We start from the raw sequence: 12523 nt of genomic DNA on the forward strand, positions 1-12523 counted from the left end.
GCTGCTGAATTTTTCAGCAATTCCAACTTCTGTCAAAATGACAACCTTTTACTGAAAATCAGCACTATTTGTTTACTGATCTTTCAGCAATTCAAAATTCTGACATTTGGCAGCATTTTGCTGATTAAACTATATTCAGTAAATCGAATTTGTTTTCACTATATGAGCTTCCAGCTTCTGTAAAAAATCGTTGATACAAATATATGAATTATAAAGATAAAATCGCCAGACTCTTTTCCAAATTACCTACATAATTTTATTTCTTACCTCTTCCTCCCCCTGCGGTTGGACCGGTGGAGTACGACTGCAAAAAAAAACTTTCGACTGTGATGCTGTTTGACAGCTCTTTGACGACTGGGTGTTAGTTTATGTTAGTTAATTTTTTCGGTAAAAATATCGTTTGCTGTTTTTCAGTAAAGCATTGGATTGCTGATGATGATCCAGCAATTCGTTTTACTGATAATTAAAACTTAAATTTGGTGTGCAGGGTGTGGTCATCCAAAATCACAGTAAAAATCGTCGCAAATCCAATTTCAAGAATGAATTTTATTACTTTTACATTACACATACATTCACGGGATAAATCATACCTCCTAAAGACTAAGCACTCGCATTCCATTCCCACCCAACGCACCATTCTTCCTACCAGAGACCCTCACATACCGAGTTTATCATTTGTAAATGCTCTTTCTCTCTCTCTCTCTCTCTGCCTCTCGCTAAACCCCTCGCTGTCGTACAGTTTTTTGATTTCCGATATTCATTTCAGTTTTATAGGTTCCACTACACAGCTACTAAAGTTGATAATAATCATCGCAGCAGTAGGGCGGTAAAAGAATTGCATAAATTAATGTACACCTTAACTTAGCGCTAGAAAACATATTCAACTCAACAAAACACAGACGATTTATGCCGTGCGGGTAGCATCTAATCCAATAATATTCAATGAAGGATGGTTAGCAGTACAAGTACTGCGTTCCTCGTTTTTTTTTTTTTTATTTATTTTACGGGCTAGACTTGTAGCATAGCAGATATGAAGCTCGTTGCGTTTACTTCTTTCAGAGATGTGGAATAAATTACATCAAATTTAAAGTCTAAAATATGTACACCGACTGGAAAACGACGGTAGAAGTATCTTTTTGCCACTGGGTTTCGTTTGTCGTGTTATTCTACATGCCTTCAATCAATCAACTCAATCGAGTAACGAATGCGAACTATTAAATGTAGCTTCCTACGGATTGTTCTCTATTACTTTCCTGCTATTGCTGATTATGGTGAGATTGAAAAAAATAGCCCATGCTATTGTTTGCTCTTTGTAGAAGTGCCGATTGTTTCGCTATCTTGCTATCTATAGATTCATCAACAATTGTCTTTTAATACTAGGTTTTGTTAGAAAAAAAACAGATTTCATTGTACCAATTAAATGTTTGCTTGTATTTAGTTAAGAGATCATGTTGAAGGGACTCTATGTAGTAAAGGTTAAGTTTGTAACCGTTCCGCTTTTTGCCGAAAGGGTATGTTTTTGAATTTTATCCTCACCCCTGCTAGTACATCGGAGAAACTTAATCGAAAAGAATGGCAGATCTTTTGTAATTTGTTGCGTTAAATTTTGTAGTCCTAGTATCACTCCAAAATGTCGGTTTTTGTTGTTTCGTTTACTGATTACAATGTATAGCAGAGGTATATCAAATTTCGTTCCAAAAAGCTCTCTTTTGAATTTGACTGACTCTCTCATATATATATCCACAATAAGCATAAAAATCTCTCCACGTAGAAAAATATATAATTTCTCCTCTGTTTACCGTACTGATATCGTATTTGTTAGTCAATTAAGAGAATATTAACATCAATGTTAAAGGATTGCAGTTATATTTACATTTGATTACAATTCTATGTTGAATCTCAAAGGTTTGCCTTAATGTATCTACACTAACTTCACGTTTACACTTTTATAAAGTGACACTATTACTTTCATACAATCCAGTATAATAATCCGTTCACGCGGCAAGCAGCCGCTCACTGTGAACCTTAATGCTAGTGATTTCCAAGTCTTTGAAGTATTTCCAACAACAGCAATAATAGTTTTGAAGCGATTATTTACAGAAAACGAAAATTCACATCCAACAATCGGCACTGCCGACGCCTTGTTATATTGCCAAATCTCACTAGGAGAAGTCATTCTGAGTACCTATAAAATTGCACACCCTCCAAACTGCCCACCTAATCAGTCCTAACCCACTTCTCCTCGCCCGGCAGGATTTCGATTTCCGGTTGCATCTTGATCGTAATCACCGTCGGATCGTAGTACCCGGCCAGGTAGTACGTATCGTTGTTATCGTAGATGGCACTGTACTGCTTCGGATCCGCACCGAACTTGGCGATGTACTCCTTGAGGGCGAGCACTTCGCACTTGTGCGAGATCGTTTGGACGTCGTTTTCGTCCTCGTGCGGCGACTGGAAGAGGGCGCCCTGGAAGATTGGAAAAAAGCAGCTAGGTTATACTCTGTATTTTTAGTACATTAAGAAACCGTTTTGACCTACCGGATATTTCAGATTGGGACATCCTTCGGTTTCTTCCGGGTGGTAGAACCATTTGACGCGGACCACCATGTTGTTGGTGGAGGTTTCCCACATGGATTCGATGTGACCGATGTAGGGTCGGTCCGGTCGACCGGTAGAGAGGAACACGGCACTGTCACCGACCTGGAAATGGATAAAGGAAGGAAACAGTTAAGGTGAAGTTCGTTCATAACCACGTAGGGGGAGATGGGGCAGTTTGGCCACCCCACAATCAACTGCACTGAACCAATTTGACATATTCCTGTTATGTGGAAGTCTAATAAATTTGCGCTATAAGATAATCCATTAAAAATGATATGATTGAAAATGTGTCAGGTAAATTCTCTATGAATATCTGATGCATTTACAATGCTGATAATTTGATAACTTTTATATGATCGTCATATGATAAATGCAAATCGGTCAAATTATGATAATTAACTGCATAAGCTTTACTTTTCACCACAGTATAATATATGTGTCATAAATCAATCGAAGTAAAGTTTATATGAAAATCACATAAAATTTACTTCTTCTTTGACACATATATTTAATCGATTTCTAAAAATAGATCGAAAAATAAACACCAGGCAGTGGAAGCTTTTTCGCAGTTGTGTCTTTTTTTTTTTTTAACTGTTGCTGATTTGGGATTCCATCCAGAACTGTTAAGGTGTGATGCTTTCGGTGTCTGCGCTCGATTCCACTGGGCCACGGCTGACTTCTAGATTGAGCTCATTCAATTAGCATGAAGTAAGAACAGCTCTCCTGACATGGAATGTAGTACAACGTTATGCTCGTTTTGCTAGAGTGAAGAAAAATAACACTGACAAGTTTATGCTCCGTTTCAGTGGCGTCGTGTATTCAAATCTTTCTTAATGCTTCTGTGTGCAATAAAACAACGACTACATTATAAGAGTTCATGAAACTGGTTCATGAAGTTCTAGTACTAATGCTGGAATCTGAATTAGCCGTAGAAGGCTTACAATTAGAATCTTAGCATAGTAAACATTGCAGTAGAATCATTTTTTTTCAATATCGATACATTCTTTTCCGGAACCCTTTATCTTATGAAACAATAACAAACAAAGATTATATCAGACATATATAAGACAGTATCATTGTTGTTAGCAATATTTAGTTCGACTAATCATTTAAATGAGTGTACGATAGAATCGTTGAAAATTTTTTCCATAATTTATAAAGAACAAACATGTAAGCTGTATTTTATTGGGAGCGATATTCATCCCAGAAAACCATGCCAAAACAAATGTTTGCTGTTGGATTTCTTAAAAGGCAAATCCATATGACTATTTAATGATTGGGATAGATCTTTTTACAATCTTTAAACCTCAAAAATCAAAGGAAACTATTCCAATGAGATATACATGTTTTCCTATACTGCAAAGTTAAATGACAGTCCAATAGTTTCTACATATCTGGTTACACGTCAACAAACGTCAAAAATCGTTAAAACAACTCCAATAAAATATTCATGATTATCTTATAAGATATATCTTTTAGTGAGCAATATTCATCATGAAAACAGGTATATTTTACTGAATTTTCTCATAGTGCAAACTTATATGATTTTCCATTAGTTTCTAGATGTCTGTTCCCACCCATTACATATCACCAGTTTTTCACCATGAAATATATCAGACAATAGGTCATATGAATAAAAGCAAGTCTTTACTCATGAGCAACCCAGTTTGAGGAAAGTAATCTGTTTGAGCATTTACTCAAATTCGTATGAATAAAGTTGTACTTTACTCGGAGTAAGTTCGAATTTCGAACATAGCTTTACTCTGTCAAAAAGCTGTTTGTTTTGATTTGATTTTCTTTGATAGAAGGAATATTTTTGGATGCAAAATAGAAGTGCCCGAAGAAGCTTTACGGGAAAATGGCTGAGGATTCCTTCAACGAGGAATATCTGGAGGAAAATCAGAATCAGAGTAAGAATTTTTTTTCCCCACAGTACTGAAAAATGATTTATAACTTACGCCGTTTCCATTATTTTTAGGTGAGGATGATGAAAATGGGAACCAGGCTCTAACGGAAGGCACAACTGCTGAGAAAAAAAGTATTCAAGATGCGAAGTTCGTGGATATTCTGATATCCTTCGGAAAAACGCTGCTGGAAAAATCTCAAGTGCCGGAAATGAAGCAAAAGAAAAAAACTGCCATGCATGAAGTGTGTATCCAGATGCTAGTCCAACACGGGATCAATATGACTGTTCGGCAAGTCATGAAGAAAATCAACAACATGAAGCAAAGGATCAAGGTAAAAACGGATCGTAGACAAACTGGAAACCGAAAAATTATTTTGAACGAGTTGGAAAGAAAGTTTTTTGATTTAATGGGAGGAGTCGAAAACCCCAGTACTAGCAAACGTTCATGTAAGTACAATTACTGTTAAAATAAGTTGAAGGTCGCAAAATTTGAAGTAGCGGTGAATTTGAACTTGGCAAACGAAGAATCACTTACTGTAAATACTAGTTTAAATTATTTAATATGTTGTTTTCTATTCATAAAAACATGTTTAACGTACCGATGGACTAAGTAATTACAAACAAAGAAAACTTCACGATTAATTCAAAGTTTGCTTTTTTATTTCAGATGGTGTCTCGATTGGGGTCTCGGCGAAAAGTGGAAGTGTTACTTCGCAGACTACAGAGATATCTCCACATGAAAATACTTCTGAAGACGAATCCCCAGATGATCTACATGGAAGTGTTCTCAGAAAACAGGTGGGCCCATTATCTATAATTTCTATGCACATGATCTAGAAGTCCAATGCTACCATTATAAACTGCTCCAATGTCAGGAATTTCAAACGCTACCGCCTGGAATGGTTGCTTGAAACGTGGGAGACTAATACGTATAACAGCAGTATGGACTTGATCTACATGTCTATGTCTATTATCTACAAATCCTGTGAACTTATTTAGAACATTATTTCTGGTTTCTTTTCAGATGACACGACAAAGACATCCAATTCAAAGCATCGGTCAAAAAACGATTCTTGAAAAACAACTCAAACTGATAAAAGCTCAACAGGAATACACGGCGCAATTACAGACCCAACAAAATGAGCGCCACGAGAAAGAAATGGAGCTGTTGGTGCTCAAAAGAAAGCTAACGTTGTTGAAGATACGGAAGATTGAAGATTCCTAGACTACTACAATGCACCCTGACTTATAACGAATATACGTTATGCATGAGTACATTTAGAACGTATAGTTCGTCTAATTGAACATAGCGTTTGCAGTGCAAGATAAGACGAATTCACGTTGTATCTGGGGTACTCGTGCAAAACGTATATTCCTTATTAGTCAGGTAAGACAGTAGGCTACTATCATCAACAAAAATAAAACAAAAATCTTTTAGTTATACATGAGTATAAGACTTTGTATTTTCCTGGTTTAACAAACATGGTCACCTAGCAAATATGATGCAATAGCATCACGGCGTTTTTGTCCTCGTTGTAGCGCTGTATTTTCTATAACGGTTGATGCAGGAACGGCTATGTCGTACGTTGTAGTCTCATCTAGTTCAAAGTCCCTATTGTGTGGCATATGTTAGAGCTAGTGTAAGCGGGTCTTAACTTGACGCTTAACTAGTCAGCAAGCCGTGCGTCCAGCTCGTCGATGTCAGCGCCGTTACAGTTCAATGCCGTTATACGGCGAGCTCGATGGCAACGCTTCAATGAACACGCACGGACAACTCCCTCACTTTCGGACCATCTCTCAACGAGGTAAGTCACACACCTATCATTTAGATACTTTGCTGCATTGTGTAAAATAAAACAAGCAGCTATCATGCGAGGATTTTTTTCAGTTTTTACGCGTACCTTTGATTGTAAGATAGGAAATCTTTGTTTCACTTGACCAAAAACACGTTCAATAATTACTCTTTCCCTTGTGTGAATCACGTTAAGCATTTTCTGTGAGGATGTTACAGGATCTCGATATGGTTTCATCATCCATGGGGTGAGTGGGTAAGCTTCATCAGTCAAAAGAAGTGCGCCAGATGCATTGTCCTGTATGATATCGAAGATATCAGAATTTCTCCATATTCGAGCATCATGTACTGACCCAGCCCATTCGCAATCAACACTTGTAAACTGTTCAGTAGCATTGCATGTTGCTTGTACATTGAAGGAGTTTAATCCTTTCCTATTGACAAATTCATCTTTGTAGTTACCTGGGCGTTTGATCAAAATATGAGTGCAATCTATGGCACCTATGGCGCTGGGGAATCGATATTTTCTCTGCCATGACTTCTTTTCTTGTTCCATCTCCACCGCTGTATTAGGAAAGTGTATCCATTCGGCTGATTTATCGACGATCGCCTTACAAACGGACCATATCGTTTTGCACACTGTAGTTTGATGGACGCCTAAATCTTCGCCCACACCTACCTGTGGGTGAATTAAACAATGTATAAACGCGCTCTCATTTTCACAAAAATTAAATGTTACCTGGAATCCGGGATCACCCACGTATCTTAAAAAACACTTCATCCTTTGTCTGTTTGATAATGCACCACCTCGGGTTTCTGAATTATCTTCCAAAAATGTTTGCGCCAAAAAGTCAACATTTTCTCGAGTAAACCGATAGAGTTCCTCGAAGTTATCATCATCTCCCACTCGCCGAGTTTTATAAATCTTTACTGAACGATTCTGATTTTGATATATACCGTCAACGTCAACTACCATTGGAAATGGTAAATTAACAAAATCTCCCAAGTACATTTTATACCGTATATTTCACTCACAAAACACGCGAGTTCATCACTTCGATTTCATCTGAGCATGCTCAACAGGTGACTCAGGATTAATTGAGTATATACTTGGTTCTTACAATTTTATTCATATGGATTTAGATGTTCGAAAACTAAATACTCAAATCTCAGCTTTTGTCATATCAACGTGAGCAAATGCTCAAGTAAAAGGTTTGACGTTTGGATTTTAGCAAAGTAAAAGCTTTTACTCACTTTATTCATATGACCTAATATTCATATACATCTTATCTATCGCTAACCACGCTCGAAGCAACGTATTATCAAGTACTAAGTATGTGAAATTACGATAGAAATCATTCTATATCGCAGTCATAGTTTTTAAGTGATAATCCAATGGAATCTATCAATCATCACATAGAATGAATAAATCTGCTGACATTGCTATGTTATAAGATGGATCCAATAAACGGTACATGTCGATTTGTTTCAGTGTGGATAGTATAAGGGGGCATATAAGAATCACTGGGGATTTGGGTTCGAAAAAAGTAACAATTTTCTTTAAACCCTGCTGCACCCTAATTGTCAATGAGAGGGGAAGGTCACCCCCAACCCCAGTCAGTTGATTTATTGTACAATTTCCCTGGTTCTGATCAATCACGGAGTAGCAACCATTGATATGTACAGTCAGTCTAAGCTTAGCTAAGTCTGCCATATCCAAATTGCTTTTATCAAATTTAAATCATGTGGTATAATCACAGACAAACAGGCATAACACTCGTAAGCTGTTTATCTAACACACATTAACGATCAATTTAAATATGACTTAGTTGGTAGTACCGCCACCTGTGGCGCTTAGTCAATAAGGCTGTCCAAGAGACAGTTGTGATCAGCTGACTTTTTTGTTTACCAAAAACTTTTGACAGATCACTTTAGAACTGGCAGTTTATAGACTTCTCTGACGTTTATGAATTGCACAAGTATTAGTGCTGAACTTGAGGTAAATTCAAAGGTTTTCTTGCACTAATATTTGTAACACAGACAAACAGGCATAACACATTGAATATTTCTCACTGTAGAACATCGTCGCTAAAACATTACCGCCATCTGTTGAGTACACTGTGGTGGGTACGAGGGTGGGTAGTACGCTGATTAGATGGCGGTAGTGTGTAAACGTCAAACGCATAGGAATTGACAATGCGCGCCGCAGGTGGCGGTACTACCATAAAGGTAACTCTAAGACTAGAAGGTCCCGAAATAACGTGCTCAACTTTTTGGCTCAGCTCTGCTACTCTCTTCGGTCCCAAGCTAATCGATTCATCCCTTGAAACATAGGAAAATCCACTAACCCCTCATTTTATCTGTCAAACTTTCATAGCGAATCAAAACAAACATTGTGTAGTACTAGAATTTCGACTAGAATGGGGTCCTTTGATCGTTTGCTTGGGACCAATAGGCTAGTCAAGTAGTGAGCCAATTTAAAATCGTTAGTTTCGTATTGATTGTTGCTAATACTTGTGCATTTCACAAACGTCAGAGAAGTCTATTCTCATATGAATTTCTGCTTTGTTTATGTTTACATTCAGCACCATTAACACCAGATCACTCACACACTCTAGATTTATAGCTGTCAGTTCCACTGTTGTTTGTCTGTGGTGTAATTTATTAATCCTTGTTTGTCTGTCCCTAAGAGGAAGAGATGACAATTGGCTTCTTACTCTTTAATTTCTATCTCTATCTCTATCTTTATCTATGTCTATCTCTACACGGTAACCGCAAAATACCCAATAATGACTACAAAGTAAGCATTTTCGAGGGAGACTGGGACTACCCATTACATGAGTAAAAATATTACCCATTTATGATTATTTGTTATTCAAAAATGAATACTTACTACTTGTTTTTGTAGTTGTAATTACTCATAAATGGGTAAAATTTTACTCATTTAATGGGTAGTCCCAGTTTCCCTCGAAAATGCTTACTTTGTAGTTATTATTGGGTATATTGCGGTTACCGTGTATCTTACGCACATCAAATCAGCCAATCCCGAGCTGGGTCACGTATGACAGAAAAGTGGTTCATTTTTGCCCCCGTATTAGGTTCTGCAGCGTGACGTCACAAATGAACTCAGTGTTAAACGGCTGAACCTTTTTGACAGTTCAGTGGTACTGTTTACAAGCACTTAGTCGTTTTTTCGAAAAAATATATTTTAAAATTTCCGAATTTTAACTTGAAAATTGTTGAGGAAATGCGTGGTGAAAGGATGTTGCTCGTGGACATTGCAAAAGTGTGGTTTACAGCTCACTGCAATCTGAAAAATTATCCAGAAAATCTACCCAAGAAAAAATCGACTAAGTCCACGTAAACAGTACCACTGAACTGTCATCAGATTGAGGTTAACCCCGACGGTGCAAAACCTAATTGTCACCTCTTCTCTTAGGTCTGTCCCAAAAGAGCAAGCTGTTTAAAAAAAAATTTGAAAAACGCAGGATTCTCGCGCAACACGAGAAAAGAGCCTATCATTGTTGATCGATTACCTTCATCGATTTTTTCTTTCGCGAATAGGCCTTTTTAATGGGAACTAAACGATCGAATCAACCTCTAGTGGTGAATAGCAGAACGTCAAAAAGAGTGTTGTGAGCAGAAATTGATTCATCTGAGATGCTGCAAAACTTAATCTATAGTTGAAAAATTTATTTCTGTAACGTTTTTGCAAAGATCCTGTTGGTGTTCAGGAATATTTTTGTTGAGAAAAATGGAAAATTAGAAAAGTGCCTTAGTGGTTATGATCTTCCGGATTTCTTGTGTGTGAATAGTTAAGGTACAAATCAGTTCAGATCTGTGGAGAATCGTACAATACGACAATTACCGATGGAAATTGGCAAGATGTTGTATGAAAAATGCTTTAACTTGCGTTGTGAAAAATAGTTATTCTGATGTAAACAAGCGGTTTGGTTGACGTTTCTTCTCGAACTCGTGTGGCGCACTCTACGTTGGTGGTGCATTAAAAAGGCGTAGGCGTAGTGTAGGTAGAAGTTTCCCCTATCCGATGATGATGTTGGTTTGCGTGGGTGGCCTTCGCTTTGTGAGTGAAGAGCTTTGGAACGGTTTGTTTACAAATGCTGATGGGCCCTTTTCTATTGTTGATCCAGAAATGAGTGTTGTTTCAGGCGCAAGCTAACATCATTTCGACAGTGAGCATGCATAAGGGCGTAAACGCGATGATCGATTAACGTTTATCGGTGCGTTTGCTGTTGATTTTGATAGCCAATACAACGAGGGGCGCGCCCTTCCAGCACGAAACGAAAATCAATTATTTTATTCATGTGTTTCACTTATACATTTTTGCCAAAACATCACCCTTATACATTCCATAAGACAAACCACATAGGTCCTATAAGAATGCATAAAAGGTATGTGTGACCACTTATACATTTTATTTGACACATGATATTCATTAACTTTTTGCAAGGCGTCTGCTTATTAGTTGACTTATACATTTTATGAATAATTAGCAATAGAAATTTGCCAAAAGGTATAAGGAGATTTCTATCCGTGAGGTATGAGTGTGTGATATTTAAAATACTTCGTAGTAATTTAAATACTTTGAAGACAGTAATCATTTGAATTTATATATTGCGCGTTTCACACCAAATTGGACTAATAAGCTCGTTTTCACTTATTAAAAAGTGTGATAAAACTGCAAGTTTACGTCTAATCGTCTTGGTGTCTTCAGTGCACTTATTCCTTATGATGCAAGCAATAAGTGCTCCGAAGACATCAAAACGATTTGGCGGAAACGTGCACTTTTATCATACTTTTTGCATTTTTGGGACAGTCCAGTTTCAGATGCAATCAGCAATACTTTTAGCGGTATTGAAAGTAGTTAACAAATAATTAAGGATAATTAATGTAATGAAAAATAATTTAATAATTGTGAAAATAATTAATGTATCAAATTTTGCTGCCAGTAATTCAAGTATTTAATGAAATTAAGAGTTTATTTCTCGATGAACATTTCAAATCATCCTATCTGCTTTGATCGATTCTCTTCATTGACTTTCTCTTTTCATAACCACTGCTATGTAAACAGATTTCGCGCTAATTCTACCACATAGTTTGATAAAGGAGCTTCTTATCTAGCGTCCAAAACGTCCAATACAACAGGGAAAGGTTTTGCAGCTGAGTTATTAACGGAAGAGAAAGTCGACGAAGAGAATCGATCAATGCAGATAGGACCTTTTGAAATGTTTATCTAGATTTAAAGTAATTAATGCAGTAATTGCAAGATTTTAAATATTTGCTCAGCAAGCTGCGTAGTATTGAAAGACTAGTGCGTGCCCCTCGCAATACAACCTGTTACAACTCTGCATTGAACAAATTCTTGAAAATTGTTTCGCGCTTACATGTAGCAATGCAAAAAGAAAATCGATGAAGAGAATCGATCATCGCGTATACGCCCTTATGCATGCTCACTGTCGATTTTTTGTCGAACTGTGCTGCGAGCTTAAGCCTACACTGATAAAATTTCAAAGAATGTTTTTATGTGCCCCACACATGAATTTTTGCAATGTAATCAACATATGATATTTATGTGTCGGACACATACTTAATATGTGTAAACAGAAAAGCCATGTGTAACCACAGATACTATTCATTTGACTCATAAATTTTATGTGTGCTTCTGGGTGGATTCTGTTTATGTATGGTCACATGAAAATCATGTGGAATTTCACATGGAAATTCGTCAATAAAAATGTGTGGAATTTTATTAGTGTAGTATACAGATCGAAGCGAAACGAAAATTGAAGCACGCGAAAAATCATGAAATTTCGCTAGCGAAAAAGGTTGTGAAAAAATGTTTGTGGAACATTTTCCAGTTTCCTTTTTTCGCAGTTTACAGTTCATGTGAAACGAAATCGATCAGTTTACACCTCCGGTGAAGTGAAAATCTGACAGATACGCTCTCCCGAAACGTCAACTTTTCGCTTAGCTGCTGTTCTTTTCGCGAGCGCTGCATGCGCGAAAAAAAATAAACGTAAGCGAAAAAGATGCGATCCACAACATTAGATTTCGCTGGATCGTATCTGTTTACAGTTCAAAGCGAAGCGAAATATTTGCCAATTGCGTTTTTCACGCAGGTGAAAAATGTAGTATTTTGTATGAGATTTTCGCTTCGCTCGGCAAAAAAATCCAAGTGTGTATGATCTTTTCCACGAATTGACTAC

General features: G+C 37.1%; 2 protein-coding genes across 6 annotated transcripts in view; both read right to left on the reverse strand.

The window, feature by feature from the left end:
- Positions 1–2011: 2011 nt before the first annotated feature.
- The window catches only part of wge (winged eye), a 217439-nt gene continuing 206927 nt past the window's right edge, over positions 2012–12523 (reverse strand). For all 5 annotated transcript variants that reach the window (XM_065221976.1, XM_065221975.1, XM_065221974.1 and 2 more), the window contains 2 exons: positions 2539–2700; positions 2012–2466 (listed from right to left, as the gene is read on the reverse strand). In XM_065221976.1, the coding sequence (XP_065078048.1) occupies positions 2218–2466; positions 2539–2700 (411 nt within the window). In that variant the 3' untranslated portion in view covers positions 2012–2217. The remainder of the gene's footprint in view (positions 2467–2538; positions 2701–12523) is intronic.
- LOC135701207 (putative nuclease HARBI1) lies at positions 5978–7094 on the reverse strand. Its single transcript, XM_065221966.1, has 2 exons — positions 6323–7094; positions 5978–6116 (listed from the first exon to the last, which is right to left on the reverse strand). Exons 1-2 carry the CDS (start codon positions 7075–7077, stop codon positions 5978–5980), a joined length of 894 nt encoding a protein of 297 aa, XP_065078038.1. The 5' UTR covers positions 7078–7094.

Source organism: Ochlerotatus camptorhynchus, unplaced genomic scaffold, assembly GCF_037179485.1.
Source record: "Ochlerotatus camptorhynchus isolate MF236.1 unplaced genomic scaffold, CSIRO-AGI_Acam_v1.1 ptg000151l, whole genome shotgun sequence".
Taxonomy (NCBI): Eukaryota; Metazoa; Arthropoda; class Insecta; order Diptera; family Culicidae; genus Ochlerotatus; species Ochlerotatus camptorhynchus.